The following is an 18,734-nucleotide window of genomic DNA, read 5'->3' as shown; positions in this document are numbered from 1 at the left end:
ATTCAAGCAGTACCTACCGAGTAAACCGTCAGCAAAGTGGGGTATAAAGCTGTGGTCATTGTGCGATGCAAACACAGGTTATCTATTAAAATTTAAAGTGTATACTGGAAAACAAACGGAGAAAAATCAGAATGAGGGACTGGCTTCTCGCGTAGTGAAAAGTCTTACAGAAGGGTTCGAAGGTAAATTACATGTTGTGTACACAGATAATTTCTACTCAAGCCCACAATTGTTCAAAGATCTGCTGTCGGAAGGTATTGGTGCATGCGGTACGGTTCGTTCAAACAGAAAAGGCCTCCCAAGTGGAATGCAAACGACAAAATTGAAGAAAGGTGACAATCCGGTCATTTGGGTTAATGCTGACAAAAACATGATGGCGTGCACGTTTCAAGATACTGGACGTGTTAACCTATTGTCAACTATTGGTGACACCGGTTTAGTTGATGTTGAAGTTAAATCAAAGTGAAGTATATATATATATATAAATATATATATATATATATATATATATATATATATATATATATATATATATATATATATATATATATATAACTCAATATTAAGTATATATCCGGATCCACTTCAAAACACAATTGACAACGATATTGAAAAGATTAAATCTCTGCAAATAGATAAAAGATTGAATGAAAAGTAAAAAGAATAAGATATTATTATCGTTTAAGGAAAGTAAGACTTATTATTTACCAATATCTTCAAAATATAGATAGTAATAATTAATTAACCAATGTTAAATGACGAAATATGTCAAATGCATCACATGCTTAAGATAATCAGCAGTTTGACGACGTTACAGTGAAGAACTTCCATTTTCTTTTTAATTAGTTGTTATTATAAAAACATATTTTATTGTTAATTTAGGCCTATTTAAATACTAAGGAATTCTATTGTGCGTATAAATTTAAAATCTTGCATTATATATACCGTATAACCAATAACAATGTTAGTAAAATATATAAAATACTTATTGTGTTTTGCACGTGTTCATCTGTTATTCCTTCCCTGAAGTGTGTGAAATCGTAACAATTGAAGTTGGGTGGGGAAAAGAGTATTGGAAAAAGAACACACTGGAATGTTTCGTCATTGAGAGTTCATCTATAATTACCAAACTGTGTAAGATTAGGAATACCATTAACCACTCGTTCACCCATTAATTACATATGAAATATTGAAATTAATTTTCAAATTTCTTGCCACTTCATTTAGGCACACTAAATGAGTTATTTAGTGAGGGAGATTTTTTCCCAGAAGTATTAAATGGGAGAATTTCCCTCTAGAGTCTCTCGCACTGCTTCCCTAGCCAGCTCAATCCTCAGACCTCAACTTTATTCAATCCTTGTGGCCTGTTCTAAAGCTCATACTCCAAAGCAAACATCTTCCTACATACTCGCTGGTGGATTTGAGTGCTGCATTGCATAGCGAATGATATTATACAATATTTCTCAAGAAACTATTTATGATTTATATGTCTACATTTCACCACACGTGTTACATTAGGGTGGTCCTTAGGTATATGGGAAAAAATAAATTTTCGAATTTCTTGCGCCGCAGCTCCTATTTCTTTTCCTTTGATAATAGAAACATCATACACAAAATTTCTCAAAAATCCATCAACGTTAACCCGTGCCGCAAAGCAGATGATTTCTGTAGAAAGAAATCCATTTGAATTTCAATGGCACTCGATTTACTATTTGTCAATAGACGTATACTAATTATCATAAATGTAAATAGGACAATATAAAGCTTTCCTCTGTAATTCAGAATTGACTGGGTTTCAAATACAGTCGGTTGGTTATCAGGCAACAAGCTACAATCATCGTGATCATCGTCTATACATATAGTACTTATGGTAATGCACAGTGTTATGAACCACTGTGGAAAAGATATTTGGATCTGTTTCTCATTCCACTTGCTTCGTTAATAAAATGCACATGAATTAGAATCAATCAGCTAATAAATACAGGTAAAAATGATAGTGGCTGATATTCCAAAAAATGGACAAAAATATTTGAATTCTAGATAGACTTAATGATAACTTTTATTTTTTAAGCAAGGTAGCTTTTCCACATCCTGGAAACAAGTTTCTATAGTCTTTCGCCCCTTGCAAAAGGAATTGTTTCTGTTCTTCAATTTTAATTATAACTGCATTATGATCTTCCATTAACGTCGCTCTTTCCGCTGCGTCATTTCTAACATGCAGCTTATCAACTACTTTTATCCCGAAAAGAAATTGAATCATTTGTCGACCAACAAACCGGATCAAGGTCTAGAAAACCTGGAGGAATCCGAAACCTTTCGAAGAACTTCTTCGTGTTTCCTATCACAAAATCAGCAATTTCTTTTTCGTCAATATCATCTATTTCACTAGCGTGCAGTTCAAATCGCTTCATCGTTTCATATGAACTGCCACTATTTTTAATTTTTTCTGATATTTTGTGATTTGTTCATTATTGGCATTCTCGTCAAAAAAGGAAAGTGCTCACACTCCTCTGAGAGGTACCAAAGATGTTAGAAAAAATTTAATAAAGCCACTCTCGAGACATCAGAGTTTAGAAGTTTGTACGTTTGAAGACTCTTCAAAAATTGTAAATCTTGATATGGTGAACGAGATGCACTGGGACAAGTAAACCAAGCTTTTACATACAACATAAACCAAGCTTTTTAGAACAAGAAAAGTACACACTTGACGTAGCCCTTCTTCTTCCCGCTCATTTAATTTAAACTGATTACTAAAGAGAAATATTTTTAAACATCATAAGGCTTTTCCCATCCAAATTGCCTGATGTACAGCTCCAAGCAAACGGAAAGAAATACCTCCAGAAGGCGTACTTCCTAGAAAAATTACTGTAAGCTCCAAAAGTTCTCTGTAGTCTTCTCTGCAATGCTTCTCTTCATTTCCAAATTTTGAACAACAAAAACTAGTGTATCTTTCTTCATAGTGCAAAGAAACTGAATTAACATTTCGATCAGAAATTCATGTAACAAAATTGTTGTGTTGAAATCGGCCACTCTTTCTGGAAACGCTTAAAAATTGGCACCTCTGGACCGGAAGAAACTGAAACACATTCTTCAAATACACACTTTAATTTCAATTCAAAAATGTGATGCCTACACGGAAGATATAAAAGATCTTTTTCCAATTTCTGTTCAAGAAGAATACAAGCTCCATTGATACGTCCAGTATTAGAAGAAGTAGTGTCCCAATGCCTCTGCTATTGCGATTAATTTGTGCATGGAGCTCTATCAATAATTTATAGCGATCAAAAGCCTCAACGAGTTGTGGAGTAATAAAACCAACTTTCCCTCGTTTTCTCGAAGATCCTGTCACTACCTCATCAGAATCTACTCCTTCCATTGAAATTGTATTTTCTGTTTGGCATAGATCTTCGTCTTCACCAGTTGAATTGATAATCGACTATTCACCCGTATCGCTCACTTCACAAGTCGTCCTTTTTGCATTTGAGATAAGGAATTCCTTGTCCTCTCCTGAATTTGTATTAAGTCTAAAGCATTTGCATGTTCTATATCAAATAAATCGTCTAACAAATCTAAGAAATATGTCTTGTCTCCTCTTCCCTTTACTATTTCCTATACTTGATTTTTGAAACCGATGTCACATTTCGTACAATCCAGTGAGTTTATCGATGCTGTGGTGAGTATCCTTGATCGATATTCTTGCTTTAGACAAAAACATTTCTGTTTCACGAATTGCTAACCGAGCATTCTCTCTTAAAGGTAATTTCACATTCGTTTGTTTAAAAGAATGCACCAAATACTTGTCTGTTGGACAGTAACTTACAAACAACCCAATATCTGTTCACTCATATTACCGAGGTAAATACCACTACGATAACTGATTTCACCAGACAATGAACACATAATGATCACTTTGTTCATTTAATCACATGTGATGATACAAGAACCACAACGAAACTTCAATCCCCTAAAAATTACGATCATATGAAAAGATTACAAATACAAAATACAAAAACCCAAATACATGTTACAAATAGTCTAAAGTTATTTTATTTACAATAACATTTGTAATTAAAAACAAAGAAGAGAACAATTTATTTGTAAATGGTCGTAAAAATAATAGGTTTGACATTTATTTATTATTTTTAATTTAATTCTGATCATAAATCTGCTCCAAATTACAAAAAAATGGTATGAAATAGAAGAATTTACACCCGTGAATGTATTGCCATCTATTGAGCAACATAGGAAACTTCTGTTTTCAAAATCGTATTCCTATAAAGATTAAAATGTCTTTACGACACCATTTATCGTCGTCATAATGAACTGAAATTTGCAGAGAACACTTTTCTCATTAAAAGGAAAAAGATTAAGGGGTGCGGTCTCAGATATACACAACTTGAGAAATAAGGACCACCCTAGTGCTACATACATAGCTGTTCTTCAGGCTAACAGTAATCCCACATCGTATTAAGCAGGTAAGTTGCATTTTTCTTTTTATTTTCTGGTCCCCCTCTACCTATCTTTGGAAGTCCTATTGATTTCATTTAATACATGCACATGAGAATTTCTAAGAAGAATTTTTTATTCTACTACACGATGTAAAATGAGCATGAAAGTAAAATAGCTTTTCATTCGAAAATAGTTTTAAGTTATATTCCAGAATAGAATTTATAAACGCCTGCTTATAACTCCATATGCTCAGTTCCTGGCGGGAGCTCATGTGGTACGGATTCCACGTTAATCAGTAGGTCCACGTCTCATATAGCCTCGCTGATGAACGAGACGTTAAACTCAAAATCAACTTAACAACTCTATAGGCTCAGACAACCTTCAGGATCTGAGCCCTTTGGCCATAACCTATTTACACGAAGCACTGACACTCATATTGATATGTAATCGAAGGTGTAGCCACGGGAGAGGGGATACAAATGGGGTTCCTATCCTTCAAATGATCTCCTGTCCCTCCAACTGGGGTTCGTGTATTACGTCTTTATAAAACTTATTTTATATTTACAGCAAATAAAGAATATTTTCAACAGAATGTGAAAGAAATATATTTTTGAAAAAGAATTAAACTACGTCAACACGTTAAAATAATTAAAATAACCGAAAAGCATTATCCATTTTATTATTAAAGATCTGATGAGTTCCTGCGCTTGTTTTGTAAAGTTTAGTTGATTTTGAGTTTAACGTCTTTTTCAGCAGCGAGGCTATATGAGACGGGACCGACTGATTAACGTGGAATGCAAATCAGATGAGCTCCAGCGGGAATCGAACCCTAGTCTCCCACGCCAAAGGCGCGTACGCTAACCACTTAGCCACGAAGGAGCTCACTTGTTTTGTAGAGTTGCTGTAGTGTATTTATATGTTATTATTAGTTGAAGGAGTTGACGGATGGGTTCTGCTTTACTTTACAGGATGGGCAAGATATACGAACACTAAAAGTCACTGCGTGGTTTATTATATTATAATATTGTTGAAGTGATTGTTATAATTTGAAGTTTAAAGTGAAAAAAGCACCACATAAAATAATGCATTCCTGTATTGCATTTACTAAAACAACATAAACAGCTGCCTATGAGGTAGACAGAAGTGTGAGAACTGTTATTAAAATTGATATATTTTGTTCAACCATACTATTGAAAGTATATGCATAAATCCACACTGCATATGAGTGAAATATCGAAAGGGCTAACACCCTGAAACCTATTCCTCTTATTATAGTGGCACAAAAAGATTGATTTTGCTAATATGCAGTGTATCCACTTGTGATCCTCGATAATACGACTTTTCTTAAAATTGAGGGGTCCTCTGCAATAACAAGGTAAGTCGAGTTACCTCGATTCCTGGTAAAACATATAGTGTTGGCCAAATTATTATGGTAAACGCATAGTTACGAGATAACCTGAGAAATAACTTGAATTCTAAAATATAATGTGAAGTTACATAAACATTTATTTGAATATCTGCATAGAACAATAGTAAACTAAGGTAGATACATACATTTGGTACAGTTAATACTTAATATGTAAGCCCCGGGCCTTAATAACGGCCAATATTCACTGTGGCATGCTCAACGTATTTGTTTGTATTGTCTCCTTGGTTATATCGTCATGTGTCCAAATTTCAACAATCCTGTGCATTAACATCCTTTTATTTGTGCAAACTCCATCCTCATTGATAGCATCCTTTAAAACTTTCCATACACCCTCGATTGGAATAAGATCTGGAGTATTGCCAGGCCAAGGAAGCACTTCTACACCCATGTCCTGAAAACATCGTGATCTTTTTGGCGGTGTGGCACGAGGCACCACCTAGCATGAAGACGCAGTTTCCGTCTGGATACAATTCTTCTAATTGTGGGAGCAGGGCATTTTCAACAACAGTTAAGTACTGATCACTATCCATGGTGCCTTGAACCGCATAAAGCCTGCCAGACCCCTTAATGGAGATGATATTAAACACCATCATTTTGCTGGGATGCTTCACTTTCTGCACTGTGCATGCTTCCAAGAGTTCCTCTCCACATTTCTTTTCGTACAAACTGAGCTCTGTCGTCCATTAGTTCAAGAATTGTTTCGTCAGAGAAACGTACTTCTGAACGATCAAAAAACATTCCGTATTGATCATTCCAATACAGTGTCTGCTATTAAACAAACCACAACAAATTTGACTATTATCCTCCTCTAAAAGAAACTGATAAAACAGTGACAGTACTCGCCCTTTCCCAGTCCTTTGAAGTCCAGTTTATGAACTGTTTTGCCCATTGGAGGCGCTTTCTTCACAGCACTGTCAACAGTTCCTGCTTTAGTGGTTTGTGAGCTGGCATACCATTTTCACAAAGCCGCCTTCGGATTGTTCTGCTATTCAGTTGTATTCCGGATACTTCCACTTCTAGTTTGAATCGTTTGGAACACATTTTCGTATTATTCTGGCATAGGCGGATCAAGACACTATCATCCTGTGAGGTAGTTACTCGTTTTCGTCCACACTTGTCCTTTCGGTTTGGGATCCCGGACCCCCCAGATTTCAGTGAACGGCTCAATTTGGATACCACTTCTTGAAAACAGACATTATTTTGGCAATTTCACTTTATGTCATGGAGGTATTATTCTCTAGCAGAATCTTGATCTGGCCAGCCTTCTTGGAGAAAGATCTGCTCTCTTGCCCATTTTAATGTCTGAACGTTTAGGCTCAATAATAAGGAGAAAACAATTCTTTACTTATCAGTCTTTACTTACACACTACACGTAATAAACAGCTACCTCAACGAGAAACACGGACAATTTCACAGCACCATCTACTTTGCACCATTTGTCTTTCTCGACACTTGCTCACTTGTTCATCTAGCCAGGAACATGGTGCCAATGCTGTGACATTTGTGGCATTATTTTGCTGCACGGAGACCCGTCTGCCAGGACAAATTTTGTGGTCGAACTAATATTTCTGAATGAATTGTTCTTGAGGCAATTCGTTTGATGCAATGCTTAGAAACGGCGACGAATTACACAAACAACACATAAATACATGTCACCATAATAATTTGACCAAGACTGTAGACAAAGAAGACGTGTGGACTTACTTTCCTTTTCTGTCACCTCTAGTGCATATTCGAAGTGTCTATTGGGAGAAAAACACTATTCATCTCCGAGTCGCCGTTTCCCGATGCAGACAACAGAGGGCGGCGCTGTGTGCGGCTAGTGAAGCAAGCACTGGTAGATGCGAGGATGCGACGCGACATGCCTGTAACTTTGTTTTCAAGTAAGCCTACCATACGTCCCGTAACATACGGGACAGTCCCAATTTTGAACCCGAGTATCTCGCATCCCCGTCAATTTAGTCGGGACAAGCAAATGTCCCGTATTTTAATCCCGTCCTATTTCTGCTCTCAATATCAGCTTATGGATATCAGCAAGATGTAAGCTTTAGTGTTTAACAAACGAAAATTATATTTCGTATAATACATGAGTAAAATTAACCTTTAGTGTTTAAGAAACGAAAATTATATTTCGTACAATACATGGGTAAAATTTCATGTATTAATTTCCTTTGTGAAAAATCCCATATTATTATTATTATTATTATTATTATTATTATTATTATTATTATTATTATTATTATTATTATTATTATTGTAAGAACAACATTTAATTTTCTTGAGTCATTCTAGAACGCGCACTATTGTGTCAATGCAGAACACTGCAGGTTCATGATTTCTTTTTGGCTGCTAGATTCTTAAATAGCATCTCATTTCGGTAACATTTTCAAATTTTAAAAAATCTCATGTAATTGAAAAACACTCATAAGAGTTCTCCAGAAGCATAAAGTTTCCTGAGAACAGATTGCACTACAGATGTGTATGTGTTTATTACTTCTTTGTATCCATTTCAAATAATGCAGTGAAAATAAAATGTATTGTGTTGTAAAGTTTTTTTTTGGGTGGGGGGGGGGAGAATCGAAGTGTCCCGTATTCTCATGAGAAAAATCAGGCAGGCTTATTTTAAGGGTCGGTTCAAGGTCGGTTCAAGTGAAAGCACTGGTACGGAGACATACTTGACCATTTTGTTTCGAAATGGACAAAATCGAAGCAGTCGAATTAGAATGATAGAAGCGGAAGGGATTAACGAGAAAGATAAATCGTAAACTTTGGCAAAGAAATATAGCAAAATCAGGGCGAAATAAAGTGTTTTGTTTTTTCCTTCGATGCTAATATGAAAATTCAAACAGTGCTGTCAAAAAATTCGGATATTGGCATATTCGAGTTTTGAAAAATTCGAATTCCCAATATCCGGATTCAGATTTAAATCTGGATTTCAGATTTCGGATTTGAAAATCAAAAGTCATGATTTCTAATTCAGATCCGGTTTTCAGAGTTACTAGTAAATAGGGCAAATGGGAAGGGGATGAAACCCCCACATAGATCTGTGTCAGTTTCGTAAACGTATAAAGGTGTAGGAGGAAAAGCTTATTCAGTGCAGACACCACCACTGGATACAATTCTGTTATTCCTCAAGAAACCAGCCAAACCGAGAATCAAGAATCCAAAAAAGGATATGGAAGCTCTGCTATGATTTGTTACTCTTGCCAAGCAGCAGTTTTACAAGAACGTGCGGAACACAGCTGATTTGTGTGTGTGTGTGTGTGTGTGTGTGTGTGTGTGTGTATGTGTGTGTGTGTGTGCGTCTGTGCTCCCGGATTCAGAATCTAAAATGGACTCAGAACCTTATAGTTTTAAGATTTTGTTGCCTACAACGCTCAAAACCTTATAGTTTTCAGATTTTGTTGCCTACAACGCTCAGGTCATTGAAATTTTATATTATCGTGTGTTGCGATACATAAACGTTGTCACACATGTCGTTATGTGTTCCTACTGTCCTTTTTCTTTTCACCATTAGTTTAGGTTATGTAATAAAAGGTAAATGCTCACTTCTGCATTTTCGGTATTCGCCATTTTATGATCTAAAGCACAGACCAGGTGTTATATCACTTTTTTTCCATAGGCATATATACACAAATTTACTCATGTTGATTAGCACGTTGCACTTTAAGTTTAAGCTTTGTAACTCAGAGCCTCCATTTTTCACTTACCTTGTTATTGCAGAGGGCCTTTCAATTTATCACAAATATTTCACAGTCATGTACAAGAAACAAAACTTACTCCCTACAAGCCCTCTTTAACCCTACATAAGATTTCAACAAATTGGTTATATATCAAATTCTTGTTTTGGGAGAAGGAACTCTTTCTAGTGAGTATAAATATCAAAATGTATCGTCTACGGGAGCGAGTAAGATCATTAAAAAAGAAACAGGTTTCTCAAGTGTTAAGTATTGACCTGCTTAGCCCAAATGTCACGCACGTGACTTCGTAATGCATGGTCCCTGGTTCTACTCCCATTTGGATCACTAAAATTTTCTGATGTTGATCTACCATCACGAAGGGCCACAGTGGCTCTGTGGTACAGTGTTTTCGATTGGTGCGTGGGGTCTCTTCTTCAATCCTAGCTCGTATCAAGTGGGTTTTATGGTAGACAACCACAATTCCGCGGATTTTCTCGTGTCCTCCCGTTTTCTTCCTATTTCATTCCCCTACTTCGTTTATGATCATCCTAGCTCCTTTAGCTTTCAAAGCATAGTCATGGTCGTAAAATCAAAGAATTTCATTTCAATTTTCCATCATCATAAGGCAATTGGCGCACTACTATACATGAATTAAGAAATAGTGAACTCAGGTCTAGGAAATAGTAACACCTGAGAGCTGAAGCACTGACCATGCTGCATTACCCCGTTGAACGTGCTACATCCGGGTAGCCATTCCGTAATAGCGATAGTGAGTTGAGTACTTCTTTTTATCTGTTAATTAATTTTATCAGTATTTCAAACCCATAAGACTATAAACAAAACTAAAAAGAATGAGACTTGTTTATCTGTCTCTCCTGCAATTCAGCTTACTTCTGTATACTGAAATAAAATACTTAGCGATATAACGCAAGAGCACGTGAAAGTCTGTTCGGCCACGTGAACGTTTCACCCGGTGACGTATGGTCTGTGCATGCATCGCCTTATATCTATCTAGCTATATACTTGCCAGCCCTTTTTCACTATTGTGGTTTAGGCCTATAGCTCCATGTTTTTTTTTTTTTTTTTTTGGTTCCGCCACTGTTATTGAAGTAATAAATCAATGTTTCTTTGTACTATAATAATCTTTAAATTCTATTTTCGTTTGGAAAAAATAAGTTTGCAGTCATCTACATGTATTAGTGTTTGATTCCATATTAAGAAGTTTTACGTATCCCGCGCACAAGGATTTAAAGTATAATCAGAATTTCCTTTCGATTTTCCTGAAAAAAAAAAAAAAAAAAACTGTATATGAAAGCAAACTCAAGTAAAACCAAGTATCTCTTGCAACCTTGCCGTCGCCGTGTGACTGACGTCACTTTGAACAAGTAACTTAGTTCGTAAGTATTCCTCACGCACAGATAAATCAAACGAGATTTTATTTGCTTAACTGGATACAATTGTCAATGTATTACCATACTATAAGATATTGTTTCTTCGAGATTTTCTTTAACCATTTATATCCGCCTAGGTATATGAACCCAGTGAAAAAAGTGGAAACAAGTCAGAAACAGTTTTTGTTTGTTTATGAATAGATTATTCACACATTTCCTAAAACCTGCAATTCTAACTTCACAAGCTATCAACAGTGTTGAATTCAGACATTTTCACTCGGGGGGCAGGGGGATATGTGAACCCTTCGGGGGAAGGGTTGTTTTTCTGTATTTTTGCAAGAAAGCAGCATATTTAACAATTCCATTCACATGCACATCTTAGCTAATATTGAGACTAATTGCCAATAAATATTCATGTGAGATTATAATTTAAAAAAAAAAAAAACAATCGTTTAATTTTATCTAAAACATTAAATAAAGACTGGCAAAAATATTTTAGACTAAACTTTAACTGCTATTTACAGTAGCTATTTTAGTTATTTTTTCCTGTATTCAGTAGTTACTCTTTGTTACCAATGTAGAAGTTTTGAAAAAAAAATTAAATTGACTCAAATATTTTGTGTTCTAAAACAAACATACATAGGAATATCAACAAAAAGTAATCATTCTTTCTCACACTTCTGATTCTAAATCAAGTATATTAGCCTACACATCAGTAGTTTAGTTTACGAAATCTTCAGTAGGATTAGAGCCGTGTCGTGGAAAATCAGCGCTTGGGGCGAGAGTATACGATGGCACCCCCGTACATATGAGAGAGGTCCAAAGACCAGCTGCGAAAGGTGAGAAAATTTTAAAAAGTAAATCCTGCTTTTCCTTGATTTTGAGCACTTTTTATTACTTTTTTTCCTTTCATTTTATATATGTGCACATGTCCACATGCCCACATGTGTTTCATTCCTCTGGTTTTCTTTCCTTCCTTTCTTTAATTTTTCCCTTCCGAATCGTGCGCCCCTTACTTCGGTGCCCGGGGCCCTCGCCCCGCTTGCCCCTTCTTCGTTACCTTCAATAGCAATCTTTCACTTATATACTACTATTATGTTGATAAATTCTTTATAAATATCTAACCCAGGAGGGATAACTGTTCCTCCCTGATCCCTCCAAATGACGCCCTCTGAATCTCATCCTTTAACTGACTTATTTTTTAGTTAAAGAAAGGTATGTTTACTTTAACAATCGTAAAACACATTTACGTCTGTTACTTCCGATGCGAGAAATGGGATTTAAGCGCTCTATTTCAAATAATGCAAGAACTGTACATTTTCAAGAACTGAAGTCTGCTGACTTCATATGGAATGATCGAAAGATCTTCCCTATCTTTCCTTCCCTATCTCAATCTGTGCTAGTGTTACCTACTAATATATAATATAGGGCGAGAGTATAGTACCTACTAAAATACAAACCTTTCTTCAACAGTTGACAATTTCATGTTCTGCCAAACTCGGTCATAGCGTTAAGAAATACAGGTTTTATTGACTATTTTGGTATTCTATCTTAGATGTTACATGTTTAGTATTTATATAGAATGGGTCTGCGTCATTTATATGTATATTGAGAGATCGGATTTCGTCTGCACGTGCACGGAAAGAAAAACACATAATTGGGTGAAGTAATTTCTACATTTTGTGACTGAAATTTTGGGAGTTTCTTCGGGAGAAGATGAATTTTCTTCGGGGGGTGGGGGGTGGAGATTCCCTCCCGGGCTACCCCCTGAATTCATCCCTGGCTACCAAGACCCATGTTTTAAAAATTCATTATTATTATCATAGCTATTCTGCCCTTATTGGCAGGTCACTTGCCGCAGCTGAGAAGCTTCCAGGCTCCACGGTCCTCCGCTAACCTCTTCGTCTTCAAGTACAATCTTTCTGTTTTTATATCATCCACTAATTGTAGCCTCCTTCACCCCTTCTCTCTCTCTCTCTCCTGCTACCATACCCTCTATGACGTCCCTCATGATACAATTTCTTCTTAGACAATGTCCCACCCAGTTTCTCTTCCTCTTCTTAACAATATCTAAAAGTATTCTTTCCTCCCCCACCATTTCTAACACCCACTCATTCGTTTTCCGCTCGACCCAATTAATTCTTTCCATTCTTCTCCACACTCACATTTCGAAGGCTTCAAGTCGTTTTTCATCACTTTTAAGTAATCTCCATGTTTCCTTCCCATACAGTACAACACTCCGCACTACTGTACCGTACTGGAAATAATAATAATATTTATATATGTAATAAGTATATATATGATGAGTTACTAATGCTTTCATATTTTAAAAAATGTATTTTCATTTGGTTTTAGTATGTAAATAGCCTATTCATCTAAAAAATTGTCATGGTCTCCCTAGAATAACTTGCTGGCTACATCGCTACATGTGCTGCATGTCAAATACTTTTCATTGTAAATAGCACTAAATAGATAATGTAGGGAAAGTTGCTCATCTTAGAGAGAAGGTGTATCAGGGAACATGACATCTACAGCCTTCTCCTGAATTTCGTAGGCACTTCTATCTTTCTTCCTTCTACTGAATAGCATTTCTCCAAGAGTGATTTGCGTACCATGAAATAATTACATACGCATCGAAACAACTTAGCGTGTTATAGTTTTCGTGTATAAAAGTAATTTTTGGTTTTGATATTTATAACTATTTTTCTTTGCTGCATGTAAAATGTAGGTGACAAGCAAATACTGCGGTATACTTACAACATCTATCTACTGTTTCTACATGCAAGTAAATTTAATTTATCCACTTCTTTTCTAGAACTGGATTTTGGTTACAATGTGGACTTTGTTCTACTAAGGGATATACATTTTGATGTACCAAAGGACAATATCTTGGTTATAATGAACACTATTATTGTGATCTTACGAATATATATTTCTAGATTTGAAACTCTACATCCACTAGTCTAACTCCACATTGAGTACAAGTTATTTCAACAAATTATCTGATAAAACTACAATATATTTGTTTTTAAACACACATTATGTTCCTTGTTATTAAAGTTAAATGAGTAAACATTCAAATTATAATGTGAAAGAGAAAAAGGCTATGATTTTTTAAATTCTTTTTTTTATCGTTTTGTTTGTAGCAAATAAATTAGTCGTTGTAAACAGTTAAGATTTAATATTATTTATAGGTACAATAATAACTGTCTCTTGGTACATAACTGGGTATGTACTCGTACAGAGTGACAAAATGAACCTCTCCAATAAAAGAAAAAAAAATGTCTCTTATTATTCCCTAGTGAAACTTCCTTGTAACTTTTATATTATGAAGCTCAAATATCAGGCTATCGGAAACATAGTTTTCCTTTAGCTTTGCACAAATATAAATATTCTGTAAAGCAAACTATAAAAAATTGTTGTTGAGATGTGTAAATTCCCCTAGGGGGTCTATATATAAATAGAACGAATTACTACCATGTTTGAATTTTAACACTTGTAATCGCATGCACTTAAGTATGGAGTGCGAAATCAATCAATGAAAACCAATGAAATCTTCCCGTCCATAATTTAGAATGACTTCATATGTCATTTTTGCACTAATAAAAATAATTAACATAAATGATAAATAAAGGATAGTACATTGCTTATTTTCATTTGTTTCAATTGAAAACATGTACCGGTATCTCTAGATATTCTTAACCGGGTCCGGTAACCTATAACTAGCTCTCTTGAAGGCGACATAGTGCGATGGACCTGTACCGTGGGGGGATTGATCTTGCATAATCCTCTGAACCCATGTTAATAGAAGGCTCCCTCCTTTATAACCTCGGTGTTTGAATAAGAACTGAAATCACAAACATTCAAACTCTAAATTTCCTTCTACTTATTGTTAATTCTGAAGTTTCAATGTTTTACTAAACAATCACCTTCTTCGTTTTTATTAAAATTTCCTTAAACACTAACTGAAACAGAAAAGAGGGGGCGGGGATGTCCTTGAAAGATACCAAAATGAGAATACGTGACAGAACTTACTCTTGGTTACGAGTAAAAACCACATAAATTTGCTGTTCTTATCTGTGACGGTTAAAGGGAAATTACACAATCAACAAAAGCAACTTTGAAAGTGCAATTTAAATGTTTAGTAATCTCAAAACGTTTATGCTTTACTAGCTTGGTGTCTGAATGAAAGTCTCCAAGGTTAACTTAGAGTTATACATGCTGGAAATTTTGCTTTAATTTTACATTTGTCGTTGGAATCGTCTAAAAGCGTGACGACGTGTGAAGTTGACATTCTGATTTGAAATAGATAATTGTCAGACTTTTCTATTCGAATCCTATGAATTTCTATCGATAAACAGCTAATGAAAGAATTTACTTGTTTTGACTTCTTTTCAAACTTCTTTTTTAAATAAAAGTTTTAAAAGATTTTTTTTATAATAGCCTTCGACTAATTGGGACTTCGCCCTCAGACCCCTGCATTGTTTGATCTGCAGTCTCGTACCACTGAGATCTTTCACATATCTCTAATCTTATTGTATTTCGAGATATGGCCATCTTATTATAAGAATTGCAATCCCGATTTTTTTCTCACTCTAAGGGAAGCATAAAAAAAACGCTGATACACGACTTCAATTGAATCAGTCATTGCGAAAAGGCCATATGTCCATCCCCACCACATTTTCATTTTAGTGCAAATTCGAGACGTACGCTAAGAAACGCGCATCCCCTGTGAAAAGACCAATTGTATGGTCACATTATGTTATATATCCTACACTATTACCTCAATATCATCGATGCCATTGTACACGTCGAGTTTGCAATCCAAAGTTTCTTCTTTCTCCTCAACAATTTACTTTGGCGGATATGTGACCTTTCCGAAATGATTGATTCAATTATTTTTTTAATTAGAAGTCCAAATATCAGTTTTCATGTCTTTAACCCCAAAGGATTTCGAGATATTGCCATTTTATTTTAACAATTGAAGTCGTGACTTCCATAACCACACAAGGCCAGCTGAAAAGATATTGAGAAACTCAATAAAAACTGAATGTTTGTTGGAAATGTGAACTTGAAAATCAGATTTTTTTTCATACTTATTGACATTTGTTATTCAGCAAAGTGTAAGTATGAAAAAAAGTCTGATTTCCAAGTTCACATTTCCAACAAATATTCAGTTTCTATTGAGTTTTTCAATATCTCCTCGTCTGGACTTGGGCCGTTATGGAAGTCACGGCTTCAACTGTAACCACCACTCTTTTTACTTCCCATCTCTTGCCTTCCGTTGTACGAGAAATATCTAAAAACGTTAAAGCAACATGTCTTTAATTATTTTAAATGAAAAGGCCAATTTCCATGTCTCTAACTTTAAAATATTTCGAGATGTGGTCATTCTGTATTATAATCGTATCCCCCCGCCTCTTTCTTCCCTTCTAGAACAAATATTTTAAAAAGACGCTAAAGTTCTTGTCTAATTATTTTAAATGAGAAGCCTATACACCAAATTTCATGTATCTAACCTTCAGAAATTCCAAGATATGGACATTTTAATATAATAATTGCCACCCCTCTTTCCTCCATCGCCCATCGAATTTCCACAAGTTCTTCCTTTTAATGGTATCGTACGTCACAGAACCTAAGCCCTGTCAAACTTCCAAGTTACTACCACTGAAAAAAAAATGAAATGAAATCTAAGTTTTACCTCTCACGATTATGTCGGCTAGGCTAAAGGAGAAGGTAATGACGAGAAATGAATGAAATGGTGGAATGAAGAAAGTGGGAGGAAACGGGAAAATCCCGAGAAAACCCACTCACACTGTGTTTGTCCACCATAAAGTTCACATGGCTAGAACTGGGATCGAACCACGGTCCCCATGAACCAGAGGTGAACGCTCTACCACAGAGCCACCGCAGCCCCCTTATTACCACTGGAGTAACTGCTTTAGAAGTAAATTGTCGATAAACAATAGACTATCAAGAATTCCCTAAATATGAAACCAAAAGCTATAGGAAATACTGCATGTTACAGATAACTTGGATATTATGATAATATGGCCTTGTGTCCATCTTGAATAAAGAAAAAAACAGCTTTCTTACAAGGCTGGCTAGAATATTTATTGTTAAAAAAATAAAAAAAAAATAAACTAGAAAAGTAACGGATGTAGAGTGTAGTCTGAGGAAGGAAGTGCTATACTTCCGAAACCATTACTTTTCTAGTATATATTTTTTTTTAACTTTTTTTAATAATAAATGTTCTAGATAGCCTTGTAAGAAAGCTGTGTTTTTCTTTATACAGATAACTATTTAAAATCTATCAAGAACTGATTCAAAAACACAATAATCACTTTTCCATTCATATCTCAGTGACAACTCTAGAGAGGCAGAGGGGGTGCGCTTCCCCGGTAGCGTCGTCTGCCCATTCAACATTTTATATGTTAAAGCGAGCCAAACAATATGAAATTATTATTTTTGGTACACACAATAAATAGGTTCCAAAGAGTTTCTTCGCCCCTCCACTTACTCCCTCCCGCAGAAATTAGAACTGGTGTCATCAGTGGTAATCATTGCCAAGTATAACTTCAAGACACACTCAAATATTCAGATTGCACTCAGTTATAGCTTTAATAGATTTATACTAAGTGCAAGTGTAATTGCAAGCAGAAAAGTTATCTCAACTCCCACTATCAGTCATGAAATGAAATGAAATATGCCAATTTGAGTTTTACGTCCCACGCGGCTAGGCTAAAAGGGACGTGATGATGAGAAATGAATGTAATGATGGAATGAAGAAAGTGGAGGAAACGGGAAGACACCGAGAAAATCTATAAACACGGTGTTTGTCCAACACAAAGTTCAGTTGGCGCGAGCTGGGATCGAACCAGGGACCCCACGGTGGTTTGGACTCCATTTTAAACTGTACGCCCACGTCTTGCATAACCTCAAAGCTGAAAGGGTAACGCTAAAGTTCAATAAATAAACAATAAAGTACAAGCGTTACCTTAAATAAGTAATTGTCCAAGTAGAAAATACAATTAGATTTTTTTTTAAAAAAAAATAGGAAAATATTTTATTATTATAACATCTTACCTTAAATCGAAGGTCGTTGATTGGTGGTTCTGCGTAAGGTATTCCTCGAAACTGATAAAACCTTCTTTCAGTTAGTGTACAATTTATTGAACCCGTAATCGTACCCATTTCACTTATATTTAGATCGATTTCTAATCCGCTTATACACTCATCTTCTGCTGATGCTGGAGGTATTATCTCATACTTGACTAATGGTGGAACAGCAGTCAAAGCCAAGTGAATTGTCAAAAGAAACACAACCGTTCTATGCGACATATCGGCGAAAGAAAGAAAAACTGTAATTATGTGGAGTTAACAACTACCTAACACCTGAGTTGTTACGTGTTTTGTTTGTGTGCGTTTGTCAGTGTGAATGCAATCACTAATGTAAAGTTGGTGAACACAGTGCAAGCCCTTATAAAACCTCCAGCCTTCTTACTAGCTATATATTATCGCATGACAATGCAATTGTCCTTTCGTCTCTCTCGACCAATTAACAGATAAGAAAGATGTTTTCCTTCTCTTTTTTATATATATGTTTATGGTCGCTGGTTTTAGGATACTCAAGTTAAACGCAGATAGGAAATGATAAAGAAAAAAAAAACATTTTAACATTAGTTTACAAGCATACTTATTGAGTATCATAGATCAAAGTCTTCAGAAAATAGCTGCTACTCTGCATAAATACTTGTAATAAATTGTAACATCTCAGTCATTCAT

At 35.4% G+C, this 18,734-nt stretch overlaps 1 protein-coding gene across 1 annotated transcript in view; it reads right to left on the bottom strand.

Annotated features, from left to right (window-relative positions):
• The window catches only part of LOC145693240 (juvenile hormone esterase-like), a 78,714-nt gene extending 60,231 nt beyond the window's left edge, over positions 1 to 18,483 (bottom strand). Inside the window, exon 1 of the mRNA XM_081769047.1 lies at positions 18,036 to 18,483. Within this exon, the coding sequence (XP_081625173.1) occupies positions 18,036 to 18,290 (255 nt within the window). The 5' untranslated portion in view covers positions 18,291 to 18,483. The remainder of the gene's footprint in view (positions 1 to 18,035) is intronic.
• Positions 18,484 to 18,734: the final 251 nt, after the last annotated feature.

Source organism: Thermobia domestica, chromosome 8, assembly GCF_964235325.1.
Source record: "Thermobia domestica chromosome 8, izTheDome1.hap1.1, whole genome shotgun sequence".
In the NCBI taxonomy this organism is placed as follows: Eukaryota; Metazoa; Arthropoda; class Insecta; order Zygentoma; family Lepismatidae; genus Thermobia; species Thermobia domestica.
The sequence above is the reverse complement of the archived record's forward strand: the minus strand, read 5'-3'. Positions and strand labels throughout refer to the sequence as shown.